Source organism: Primulina tabacum, chromosome 9 (genome assembly GCF_025594145.1).
Source record: "Primulina tabacum isolate GXHZ01 chromosome 9, ASM2559414v2, whole genome shotgun sequence".
Classification (NCBI taxonomy): Eukaryota; Viridiplantae; Streptophyta; class Magnoliopsida; order Lamiales; family Gesneriaceae; genus Primulina; species Primulina tabacum.
The window spans coordinates 36,568,564-36,582,531 of NC_134558.1; the positions used below are offsets into that span (position 1 = coordinate 36,568,564).

General features: G+C 31.8%; 1 protein-coding gene across 2 annotated transcripts; it reads right to left on the minus strand.

Moving 5' to 3' along the window:
• Positions 1-1,359: 1,359 nt before the first annotated feature.
• On the minus strand, positions 1,360-7,845 carry LOC142555703 (synaptotagmin-2-like). Of its 2 annotated transcripts, XM_075666751.1 has the most exons (14): positions 7,341-7,844; positions 6,274-6,348; positions 6,011-6,118; positions 5,719-5,751; positions 5,538-5,627; positions 4,962-5,087; positions 4,663-4,806; positions 3,692-4,108; positions 3,471-3,605; positions 2,874-3,092; positions 2,458-2,733; positions 2,215-2,352; positions 1,824-2,129; positions 1,360-1,671 (listed from the first exon to the last, which is right to left on the minus strand). In XM_075666751.1, the coding sequence occupies exons 1-14, from the start codon at positions 7,527-7,529 to the stop codon at positions 1,450-1,452; spliced, it is 2,478 nt and encodes an 825-aa protein (XP_075522866.1). In that variant the 5' UTR covers positions 7,530-7,844; the 3' UTR covers positions 1,360-1,449. The 2 variants fall into 2 exon arrangements, with proteins under 2 accessions (XP_075522866.1, XP_075522867.1); XM_075666752.1 differs by lacking the exon at positions 6,274-6,348 and having other exon boundaries at positions 7,341-7,845.
• Positions 7,846-13,968: the final 6,123 nt, after the last annotated feature.

Consider the following 13,968-nt stretch of genomic DNA (forward strand, 5'->3'; position numbering starts at 1 on the left):
CTACCGTCGACGTTGTCCTCAACAGATATAGTATTGCTCGTTAAGATTTGATTCACTCTTTTATGGTTCACCTAATCAACCAGATCAAGCGACACAATGTCAGAAGCTTGACACACGAGAACTTTCAAGGATGTCACTCATTGCAGTATTACTCTCACTCATGCACACTTGACCCAACAAACCAAAATCCAAAATCCAAAATCCAAAACCCATAAATCTATTAGAATCGGTGATATATAGTTCGATTATGTTCGATTGAATAAAACTTGATTTATATTCGGGCCAAATTGATTATATAATAATATAGTCATACAATAATATAGAAAGACAATTTCTTTTTTTTTTTCTTTGAAAAAAATTGAATTATCACGTGAACAATTAAACTGTGATTAAAATTGTACATTACTACAATATAATCTATGATTTTTTTTAAAAAAAAAATAACTAGTGAACAAACAAACAAACAAGTCTATGCCCAAATTTGTACATCATAAAGCCAAAATCCATGTCAATAGTGGACTTATAAAGTGAGTGAGTGGATGAAATAATTCATCCATTTTTAAGCTATATATATGCTTCTATAGTGATTGTTTCAAAATATGCCAAAAACTCGCACCAATCTCATCACATATCCATGTTTATTGCCAATGGTCAAAAGGCCCAAGTAACACCAAGTTTCCTATTCAAGACTCACCTTCACCCCAATTATAACTATAATTATAATTATAATTATATTATAATAATAAAAAGTTTAAAGATGTTTTGTGCCATATTTCATCCATGTAAGCGAGTGATTCGTGAGTATTGTTTCCATATTTGTTCGAAAACATTTGTTAAACATCCACTAATATAAAACGTCTTGTGATAATTAATAGTTGAGCATACAAAAAAAAAAAAAAAAACACCCCATTCAAATTAAAAACGATTATGGATTTTTCGTTTTACAAATATGTAAAATAAAAAGCTATAATCACTTTTTTTAAAACATTTGCTTAGACTAGCTTAATATTGTCTCTTTGCAAAACTGCTCAATTTACATATATAATTACTTCGAACTCGACAATTGAGCACAACATGTACAATACAACACAATTATTTTCAAAATTCCAATCTTATTTGACCTATAACGAATGGAACTATTTTTCCCTAAGGTACAATAATATAGGTATTTGTTATAAAACATATTTTCTTCAAAATAATGGATATTAAGATTGTATGTACATTTTCCTTGACATTTTTTCGAGTCGTTTACTCAGTCTAATATTTTAATATTTATCAAACTTGAATCGATCAAATGATTTTTCTTCAAGTTTAATATTTGAACATGTGATCTTCTGCCTAAGATGTAACACATGATGATACAATTACAATACCTTTTTGGGATTCTTTTATTCAAGATTCAATCAATCTCTACACGAATATGAGAGGAAAAAAACACATGATCAACCTTTATCTTGCGATGGTTTCTCTTCTGCTCAAAGGTGATGAGTTAAATACCTCCTGCCCGAGCTCGTTTATCTTGTCGATCAAAAGCGTCTTCTCTGTCTCGAGTTGAACCATGTACTCCTCTTGAGTATCATGCAGAGTCTCAAGCTCTCTCAGCGATTTTGAAACACCTTCAAGATCGCTGTCATCAATCAAAGATTGAATCTTGATCATCATCTGCTTCATCTGATGATCAATTCAAGAAGCAGGTCAGTCTTCGTAGAATAATAATTTTGCCTAGTTTTTTCATATGAAACATATCTATGAAAATTGGATAAGGCCACTTGCAATCTTGGATCCTGTACCATACTGATTGTACATGTTCCTCACTATCTTACCTGCTTAGAGATTTTATGGTGCAGTTTAGCTGGGGACGACTCAGAATATATGCTTGATTTCTTCTCTAATTCGGGATTTCTTTTGGTAATCTGGATGTGGATTTCACCTCTTTTTACTCCTTGCAGAGGTATCCATTTTTCAGCCATCTGATTCGGAGCTAACATCTGGTATTCGACGACACAATCTCCTATATTGGAGGGAGGAAGCAATGCATTATGATCCTTGACATGCAACTCAAGAGGACTACCATCATCGGGGAATTCAAATGTTTGGTGCCATTTTGGATCTAGCGTCTTGAATATAACCTGCAAAAACATGGACAAACAATGATAAGCATGCAGTGGCAAGCCTCGAGTGGCAAGCCTCGAGTAAAAGACTCGGACCTCATACCTTGGTCCTCCTTTTAAGGTTTCCATAGTTGACACTCACAAATGGATCGCTCGTTCCTCTGAGATCAGCTGCAACAAGATCTCTTGCTTCAATTAGAACAAGTTCGATCCAAGAATTGGCTGAACTCGCATGTGCCCCCTGAAAAATACAAAAGAAATTGCAATAAACGTCTCATACTCCAATTTCTCACTATAGTGAATATCCAGATGTCTAAAGTTAGCTTAAGCTTTTTGATACATGTACCTTGGAATTTTCAGTATCGGCAACTTTCACTGATTCTATCTGAAGCTGCAGCTCTCCTGAACTGACTTTTTCGAGGGGAATACATACATCTCTTATGGAACCTTCCACGAGTCCTTCCAAGTTGACTCGAGCACTACCTATGTTCTCATCAGAAAATGTCTCATCTGTACAACATCTTATCCTCAAATATTCGCCGCCTCCAATCTCATCAAATTCAAACTTTTGATTCCAAATTGGGTTGGAAGAACGTGAAACACTTTTTGTTCTCTGAATAACCTGAATCCAAATCATGTATCCAAGAATTTAATGTAACTATCCATGAAATTAAATCAAGTAAAATATCTCGATTAAGAGAGAATGTAAGTTTGAATCTATTAAATAATAATGACTGGTGGCAAAAGGAGAATTAATTGTACTTTCCCATACTGCAATTTAACATAAGGGTCAGATTTCCCCATTTTGTCCTTCACAACAAGATCCTTCCCCTCAACCACCGTAACGTGGATTTTCCTTCCGGTTTTTGGAGAATAATTTGATATCACATTTACTGGATGAAAAAAGCCTCGACCAAAATTAGTAGGGCTGTGTGTACCATCGGAAAATTGCCACTCTTTAAGTACAAGCTTCACAGTCAACTGCAAGATAGTTAGGAAAGAATGTCTTAGAAAATTCCAGCTTTATCGCATGCACAGATAGTTACAAAGAAGAAACTTTTGATGTTATTTCCAGACAGAGCGATTTACCGAGATATCCTTAGTTGTAATTTAAATAACAGGAAATTAACTACACAAAATCCATTGATTCCAAATATGTAGCTAAAGCTTATAATTTACTATTTTCATTTTGTATGAAACTTCTGTGATCAAACTAGAAGCGAATGATTTCAAATGCGAGGTAAAACCTAAAATCAACATGACTTGACATTACACAAGCAGCTTCATATTCCTCAGAGGTCTTCAAGAATATTAAATTACAAGTAATCGACAAAAAGATTAAAGGCAACAAAAACATACCTCTCCTGAATTAACACCCTCAAATGGAATGGTCATTTCAACTTCTTTTCCACAAAATTCAGCATGCTTGGCCATCACTAGGGAATCAGTCCCGATGGCCCAAAATATGGTTGAATCATCCGGAGCATATCTCATCTGAATTGGATTAGGAGAAAAAGTTTGTCCAAATTGAACACGGATAGCTCAACCATAAATTAAACACACCATGCATAAAACATTACCTTAATCTCACAGCTTGACAGATAGTCATATTTTACACTTCCAGGAATGCATTCGTAGAGATTGAATTTAACAGTTCCTGCATTGTCATGCAGAATTAGATTGAATGTGGAGCCCCATTTAGGATTCGATCCCATACTCATTTTTGTTTTCCTAGTTAATTCCTCAAGTTCAACCTCTAAGATTGTCCGAATCTCTGTATTGGAGCTCCCATCTTCAAAAGTGTCTGTCAAAGAGCCCGTTTGTTTAGCGGAAGGGCTGCCCCTAGAATCACTCAGACGAAGTTTACTTGCAGAGACCACTGTAACATATAATACGCCACCCACAGCTTTCTTTTGCAAATCTACAGCTGGCAATGCGAGACACTGGCGTCGAGGTTCGACCATCTTCTTATTCAATGTATCCGTAGCAATTTTAACCTTAAAAAACAAAAATAAAACAGGTATTTTTATAATTGTAGATGCCTAAAATTATTATTGGAAAGTGTGTGATACGGCTGTCCCTAAATTTTATTAAAATTTTCTGGACACATTCTCAACTGGTCTAACACTTTTATGAGAAGAGTACAGTGTTGTGTCTAAATATCCATCGCTAATCTATGCATATAAGAGACAATGAACAATACCATAGCAACTGTAAAATCAAGTTTTTTATCTTTTTCTTTAATCCGTATAAAAATCAAGTGTTTATCACTACATCGATTTCAACGTTGTTCCACATAACAATTTTATCACCATAGAAAAATTTAAATCACATGGCTGCTTAAGCACTACAATTTGATCGTTGTTCCACATAAATATGCAGGCAGCCATACAGTCATACAGGACCAGTAAGGCTACTATTTCTCCTCAACCACCACATAGTTGATTGGTATACCAATGAGATATAATGAATTCAAAGACTTGACATTTATAACGAACATTCTGTCATGCAAAAGACCAAGAACAAAGTCAGATGAGATGTAAAGCCATACCAGCCATGAGGAAACTCCTGGTAGCTCGGTTGCGGGCAGAGACTGGCTTCCACCACTTCCAAAAGCAACACCAATTCGCACTTCAGGAATTGATACAAATGAGTATACAATCGCTTTTCCATCTAATACAGGCACCAAAAGCAGCTGAAAACACAAATTACAAAAGAGCACATCAGAGCTAAACATCATATCATACTTATTAAAAGCGGGACCATAAAAGATGGAAAAAGATGCGTCATTTAAAAATTTGCACAAGAATATTCATGACTGGAAAAACAAGATTATTATATAGCACGTACATCACCCTTGACGTGGATGCTATTCACAATTATTCTAGCTGTTCCCATCAGAGGCGTTGTCAATTTCGCAAACAACAGGATATTAATGTCAGTTGTGTCCCAGTCGAAACCCAAACGCATGACTCGCTGTTTGAAGCATTAATCAATAACAGAAAAAATAGGTAACGAGGATAAGGAAAAATCAAAGATGCTTTATTCTATCAACAAAATGAATAAGATTTATCATGAATTTTTCTGATTTGCTAATTTTATAGATATAGACTAGGGTATTGCCTAATCAATCAAAGCGACGACTGAAACATAAAATTCATAGGAACGATAATACAAATACGTGAATATGTAACACTTAGGTATGCCATTTGAAACCATCGTTTTCAGCTAAAAATATAGTAAACTGTGTTAGAAAGGAGACTGCACAAAACATTGAAGAAAATTGTGAGTCTCACAAACTATTGCCACTGAATCAACAAAAGTTGATTTCAACCTAAACCTCTTGCAGACAACATAAAATATGTTGTGTTCTAAAGAAGGTTAACTGCATAAATGAACTAGTTAAAACTAAAAAGTATGTCAAACCTGATCACCTGAAGTTGTCCAGCGGATTCCTTGCAGACCAAGTAATGGAGGACGTGCACCAAGTGAAAATTCTTGTAACTCAATCTTTTCCTGCCAAAGTGTAATCGCACTATCAGCTATCCTTTTACAGCAGTTATTTGCCAAAAATTCCTTCATGTGATGTGACAAAAAACAAACTTACGATTAGCTTTGATTTCCGATGCTTCAAGCGTCTCTGCACATAAAAAGATGAAAAGCAATAGCATATAAGAAACAATTTAGGACCAAAACTGCTATGCTTATGATGTCTGATAAAGAAAAAGGATGCCAAAATAATTAGTAGAAATAAAAAGTCTGTATTGAACAGAAAAACTACCCTAAAAACTTACTGCCAATTATAGAGTTTTCTTTCAATATTAATACTTGTGAAAACATTCATGGATGAAAGACAGCAGTAATGCTGTCCTAAAATATCGTTGAGAACAGATAGTCACCTCAATAATAGATGAAAACCGTGAAGAGAGCTTTGGGTTGATATAGTTTGGCCAAATATCGATCAACAGCTTGTTCAACCATTCACATTGTTCTAAAGGAGTTACTGGCTGTGCAGACATAAAAAGAGCAGGTGCATTGTCAAATGCACAAAAAAAAATAAGCTCAAGCACACAGAAATAAAGGGTTTGACACACATGCACGTGCACACACACACACACATATATATAGACACACACAGATATGGAATAAGTAGGAAAGTTACCGAAGCATGTAAAGTCAAATGCATCCATTTCTTATTCAAGTCTTCATCTAATATTCGGTGTCGATAACTTCCATACTACAAAATATAGGAAGTATGAGCCAATTTATAAGCTTGTTATCCACAGTGTCTGCTAAAACAGGAGCCTTGACAACAAGTTAGAATTGGATGACAGATAAATACCGTGTTACATTTGGTGAAACGGCAATCATAACTACTATGTTTAATGTGAAATTATAGCAAATTCGTATTTCATCACATCTGTTGTCATTTAATTTTCAAGTGTAACATGAATAGCATGTTCCTAAACGTATCAAAAATCAAGACCAAAAACAATTTTTTAATCCTGTTTACCATCATGTGAAATAGATCAAGTCTAAGCAACAAAGGTATATACTGAAACCATATCAATAATGTGAAATAGATCAAGTCTAAGCAACTAAGGTATATACTGAAACCATATCAATAATTTGCTCAAAAGAAAAACTTGCGAGCATAATCTCAAATACACAAACATAAAAAGGGGGGCTGCGAGAAAACAGTATCCACTGCATTCGAACTCCTTTCAAGTAGGGCAAAGCAAGAAAAGACCGAATCAATGAGCAATTATTTATACACTCACTTCAGATAATAATGATGTACTCGATACTTGAAAAAAAGTAAAGTTTTTATGATATCCTCTCACCCCGCTAAATAACTAGTCCAGAATAGCCGTATAAACCATAAACAGAGAGTATAGTCACAATCCAAATCAAGGTATGCAGCTAAAAACATCTTTTCTTCGTTCAGAATCAGTTCTACGGTACAAGTTTTGATAATGATAAATCATGAAAACAATTTGAAAGGATTGACTCTAAACGATTACAAGCAACTTCAGTGAAACTAGTCACAATAATTTAAGACGTGTTAAAAGATTAAGACATATATTTTCAATTCAAGAACGGTTTAAAAAATGTTTTCATAAAAAAAGAAAAAGAAAAAGAAGAACTGTTTAAAAATATATATTTGACAACGAGGAACGCATAATCTACAACAAAAATCAGACAGAAAATAACGGTTGCTAAAATTACCTGAATTGTGACCCAAACGGCAAGAATAAGAGCAATCCAATTGGAGAGAGGAAAGAACCATTTCTCAAAGGTCCAAAGAACCAGCAACAGAGGAACTACGAGTGGAAGCAGAGGCTTTTCATCCAACATCTTGTTCGAGAATTCTAAAGCACTATTCCAGTCCAAAGCTCTCATTTTTACCCCACCCATCTAAGTATTTCGCAAAAAAAAAAAAGATATGTGAAATTCGACAGATTGCCAAGACTGTCGCTTTTCTTGAAGATCTATCATAGCTTTAAAAGATATTAAAACGAAGAGGGTTGCCCTTAAAGAAGGAAACACAAACGAATCTTGTTCTCGTCTTAAAAATCATTAATCTGATAATTAATACCGACTAATAACGATCCAACAGTCGAGAAAACGCAAAGGGAAGCCAAAATTTGCAGTACGTCGCCGAGTCAAGAACAAGAGGTCCAAGTCAACAAAAGGATGTTCAACAATTAAAGAACAAGATTAGAGATGGATTTTTCTACGTTGCTCGTAAAATATGTAAGATTATAATAATCCACAACCTTATTACACGTGCAGTTGTTTTGTCTGTCCCTTTTTAGTTTTTCCTAGATTCTTAACCCAACAACTCAAGCAAACAACGTAGCTTCGCATCATCACCCCAGCAACTAATGATTTAATCAATACCCATTTTGTAGTAAAAAATTATTATTGTGACCGAGTCAAGTAACGTATTATGTGATTAAAACGAAATGCTCCTGGTAATATCTACGTAGGTTGGAGAATAAAACGCGAGAATCAATCCCATGGGAATCACCGGATTCTTCTAGAAATGCAAGGTTTGTCCTGCGACTATTTCAAGGTGGCGATGGGTTTTGGTAATAATAGTGTAAATTTGGTAATAATGGATTTTCAACAAAAACAGATCCAATCCAGCTTTAGCATATGTAGTATTTTGGTATGGTTCTAATATGTTGGATTAATTTAATGTCCAAATTATCCGAACCATAAAAACAATAATTTACGAGATGAAGGGGGAAATATTAAGAATAAATAAACATGATTGAGAATAATAATTAAGGCATTTAAAATTTAGATTTAAGTCTGGCACTAAAGTGTCAAATTTAAGATAAGATTCAATTAAAAATTAATAGTATTTAAGTTTATTAATTAATTTTTTTAAAAATAATTGTTAAAAAAATCGATCAAATTTAAATATTTTTTAGCGAAAATATTATCATTCTTCGACCATATTTAATAAATGTGGTTAGCGTGGGTTTAAATTCGGAGGTTTGTCAAGTATGGATCGAAGGTTAAAAAAAATTTCTTAAAATGAGCTAGATGGCTTTGATTTTAATTTTATTTTTTTAATTTTCTTTTCTACTCTGATGTATTGGTGTTGATCACTTGATCCAAATCAATTGCATTTATGTTTATGCCTACAAAATGCTCTAAATTGATGTTTTTGGTCATATCAGGTTTATATGTCTCTTTTTACGCTTAAATTGCTAATATTTGAATCTCATATGTTGTTTTAGATTCTTGTTGATTTTTGTTTTGGTTGAAAAGATTGAATTTTTGGGGTTAGTCTATGCTGCATCAGGAGTGATTCTCCACATGTTCTAATAACATTAGATCATATGAGTCTCTTATATTTTTATGAAAGTTAACATATAATGATCCAATTGCTAACATTTAACCACATCGTAGGTGAAGAAATACTTCAAATTTACATAGAATAATCTGTTTTTGTATGTTGGTGTAATAAGTAAATGCAATGGGAACTCAGGTAGCAATAGATAAGACTCTGTCTAGTTTTGATGTAGATTAGGTGTAGTTAGTTTTTGACAAATTATTTGGCATCACTTTGTCATGTTGTCCAAATTATTGTAAAAATAGTTTTCATCGTTATTTTTGTGATGTTACATGACATTAATTCAAACTATATAAAATAGTTTAGAGACTTTCGGGTTATGGTTCCCAAGGCTTATTAAAGTTTGACTAATTCGAATCAAACTCAAATCTGAGTCATTTCGAGCTATAGATAAATTTTGTTCATATAAAAACGACAAACATTCAAACCCAACTCGTGATCGAGAGCCAAAATTAGTTGTATTTTGAAACTCCAAATCGAATTCAGATTTTCTTATATATTATTCGAGTTCGGACTCAAATATTCACACTTTTATACTGCTCGCCCTCGTCTGCACCCGTAATTCAGAGTCAACATTTTTATATTTTATATTTAGATAGATTGGAATCGACCATCCCTTTTTCCTAGAGCACATGATTAATGGCGTAACAATATCCGAGCTACGAAAATTACAATTCCAGGAGAATTCGGAGCCCTCATTTTGCAGGCTATGTTTGGCTGGGCTCTACTCAAAAGCCCAATTTCTAATTTGAGGAAAAATTGTCTCTCTCTCTCTTTTTTAAAAAAGAACGTAATTAACATTTTATAGCCTGCAGTTCCTTAGTATTAATATTCTCGAATAAAAGCTACATGATTTTATAAATAATTTTTCACCCTAAAAATATTATAAGAATTTAGTGTCTCATTTTTTAAAATAAACATTACATATTTATTTTTAAAAATTAGCAAACAATTATAAATATCACATACATTGTAGATATTTTAAACTATAAAAATAAAATGAATAAGGATATTTATTGCACGTGAAAATGGCTCAAAAGTCATTCTGGAAGTGCAAGGACCACATGCTCTGTCCAACTTTCGACTTTTCCACTCTTGGGGAAAGATGATGAGACACGAGTACCGTTCCAGCATCTCTAGATTTAGCCTGCACCACCCATCCAATTATTGTCTTCAAGCTCCAACTTTATGGCAATAAATAAATTTTTTTGAAAAAAACTACAATTTTGGCCGTATACTAATTTTTTCCTCCGATTTTGATCTTTTATATTGTCCTAAATTTTCACGATTTCAATATTTTTCGCCGAAAGTTTTGGTATGACACTGCACATCAGTGTCATGCTTGAATCACGTAAGCTCATGGATGCAAACATCATAGGCACATCAAATAAAATATTAAATTGCAAAAGTCACGAAAAAGATGATTTAAGATTGAAATTTAACAACATATATGATAAAAACGCATAATCATCGTGTTTATCCAAATTTATTTTGTATTTGAAACCTATGAAGATGATGGATTGTCTTCGTATGATTGGATTTTATGTAAATAAAGAAATCTATGCATTTAAATAACATTGTATAATCGTGTATTAGTATATACTAAATTACTTCAGAATATTTTTATATACTACACTCATATATATATATATATATATATATATATATATATATATAATATGATAATGAAATAGTAATATATATAAATTTGGACCCCACGGGTCACACGATATGATAGTGAATTCTGCCTCAATTAAATGGTGATGCAAAATCCCTATCAATGGCCCAAGTTCTCTCTTTCCCTTCGAGGCTTTTCCACTACTCAACTATATTCACTTCATAAATCGTAGTTGATCAGTTTCATTCTAATCCAACGCTCAAAGTCCTGCAGTCCCCCACCTCCCAACCCACCATACAAGATTTTACTACCAAAATAATGGTGACAAATATCTGAATGATACATGTAAAAGGGAATATTTATCGATATATGTGAAAAAATATTTCAGTAGATTGTATTTTTACTTATGTAACTCGGCCACTAACATAATTTTAAAAGGTCAATGTCACTTGTAGATTATATTTTAACTTATAAAGATTGTATAAAGTGGCATAATTGGCATAATTGCTCGCATAATTAGCATGTTTTTTTGGTGAACCCCGTAGAGCAAAAATCGGGTTGGTGCTACCTTTTAAGGTGTTAAGTAATATTCCATTAATTATTTTTTTTAAGAGAAAAAGACTTAAACATTAAATAAATCCAATGAAGCTACATTCATCGGCCAAGATGAGTACAAAGCATCAACCCAACACAAAGGTGAAGGGTGAGAAAAGGCAAAATGAGCGAGACTATGTGCTATTCGATTCACACATCTACTAACTTGATTAATCTATATCTATATAAATATACGAATTGAATTGTGATTTTACTCTATTGTCCTCGTTAATTAGTTGTCATCATTAAATTTGTACCATTCTCTTCCTCATCTTTAATTGCGTCCTCATCTTTAATTGGTTATTCTTGTATTTATTTAATTGACTCTTTCACTCATTTTCATGCATGTACACTTTCTCTTTCACTCACTTTTATATATACATATTTGACCACCTCATTTTTATCATCAAATTGTTGCACAACAGTAAATAATTGTTAAACATCTCAACTTCTTTTTCACAAAAAAAAACATTTCCAGTGACATATGTTATAGTACCTATAGTTATTTGTATTCTGAAATTTACAAACACAATCATACTCACGTATTTTACCATCAAATTAATCTTTCTTTGAGAATTGCTTGATGGGCTTATTTGAATATTTTGGTTCAATTCTTTGGTGGAATATTGATATGATAGATTCATGTTTCATTTTATGTTTTCTACATGTTTGATCGATTATGGTCACTTAGAAGTTGGAAGCAGTATGCATTTTGACTCTTATACCACAATTCGTTGATTTTTTTCAGCGACAATTTATTAAAAAAACTTTTTGTTAGTTGATGAAAATGAAAATTTAAAATTAGAATAGTAGTTTGATTTCTGAAGTTGAAAACTTACATACACATATGATATTAAAGTTGTGTGTTTTAAAAGTAGATATCTTCTGTTCGTATGATTTTTATCATTCGAACAATCTACTCTAGAAACGATGTCATCTTCATTAATTGAAATTTTACGCCGATGATTTATTATTGTATCTTTTAATGTAAAACTGCATAACACAAATTATCACAAATTTTATTTTATTCTTTTAATCTTTCTTTAAAAATTCCCGAATTATACACTCCACAATAATTACATAAAAAATGGAAAAAAACAATAATTAGTTTATTTAATCAATTTGATTAAAATACTACTTCAACCAGTTTTTCATAAAAAACATTCAATTATAATTTGATAATTAACATTTCTACAAGAAAATATCAACTAAATCAGATCGACCAAATTATTTTTTCCTCAACAAATTTGATGTTCAAACTAATTTATAATATTTTTATTTAACATAGAGTACGATCATTTAAAATTATCTTATATTACCATTTTTTGTCTCATAAACGTTGAACCACTGTTAAAAAATTAATAATTAATTCTTCATTTAATTATCTTACATATAAATTAATTTATATATGAAACACAAAAAGTGATAAAAAAATTTTAAATTTTGAGTTAGCAAAAAAATTTCTATGTGAAAAATATTTTAGGTGCAACATATTTATTTTTTGTTTTCATTATGAAAACCAGATACGACATAGTTCAAAATGTATCAGCAAGTCACTGATTTTGATATAGGGGTGTTAACTTTTAATGTGACTCGAAAAAACCATAAATCCAAACTGAAAAAATTGAAAAGAAATTGAACCAAAATGAGATGCAAATCATTTTTTTATTCGCATATAAATATTAAAAATAAAGTTTATATTGTTCAAGTAGGGATATATTTTTCAAAACTAAACCAACAAAATAATAAAATTTAATTACATAATAAATAATTTCATTTTATTTTTGTAATATTATATATTTCATATGAAAATAATTAGCCTTTATATTTATTTTTCATTTTTGATAATTATTAGTTTTTATATTTCTAAGTTTTACTATAACTAAAATATATATATAGATACCGCAAAACGATGTAAAAACATAATTCCACCATCAGAGTAATAAAAAATATTATTTCTCAGCATATGCTCATTTCTTTAACTTTGAAAAAAAATTAAAACAGACATATATAAGTTTACTTATGCCTGAAGTTTAATATTCATACTCATGTATTTTACCATCAAATTAATCTTTCTTACTTTTTTTTTTTGCAAAAAACAGGGTACAATGATTAATGGATTGATTTTCTCAAATTTCAATGAAAATATATCTTCGCAAGTTATTGGAAACCAATAAGTGATATACAATATACAACCCTCTTATCACATGCATAGACTACATATATTCAAATGTCAACCCCAAATTTGAGCTGAATTTACAAAAAAAATCCCATAGTTTCAGAGCTATCTCGGGTGCTAAAGATGCCACACCTAACATTTAAATTCAAGGGATTTGACGAACTCGTCAATATCATGAATGCAAAAGAAGTTCTGCGTAAATAAATAATTTTTCCAACTGAAAATAGAAGTCATATTTATATTTATAACACCAATGAAATGTGTACAGATGTGATCGGTATACCAAATAAAGTCATGTCATTAAGCAATTTCGCCAGACTAGATAAAACATAAGGTCAAATGAGACAAGTTATGCTTCTCGACATGAGGTAAATTTAAATAAAAAAATTCCACATATAAACATGCATATCTTAAAATTAGTAACATATAAAATATTTTGTTTAAAATGGAAACTATTTCTGTCACTACGTGGGACGACTTGGCAATACACGAAGGGCAATTGATGAAGCGCATTGAGTCTGAACATCCTATTGTTGAATTTTCCAATCTGACTATGCAAATCTTTCTCAGTATGTTATAAAACAAACCTTTTTTC

Excerpts from the sequence above, each read along its gene's own strand:
- LOC142555703 (XM_075666751.1), bottom strand. The coding sequence starts at position 7,529 with ATGGGTGGGGTAAAAATGAGAGCTTTGGACTGGAATAGTGCTTTAGAA. Across the intron at positions 5,752-6,010 it reads GGTTTTCATCTATTATTGAG|AGACGCTTGAAGCATCGGAA; the intron begins GTGACTATCTGT and ends TTTTATGTGCAG. Across the intron at positions 2,353-2,457 it reads CCGATACTGAAAATTCCAAG|GGGGCACATGCGAGTTCAGC; the intron begins GTACATGTATCA and ends TGTATTTTTCAG.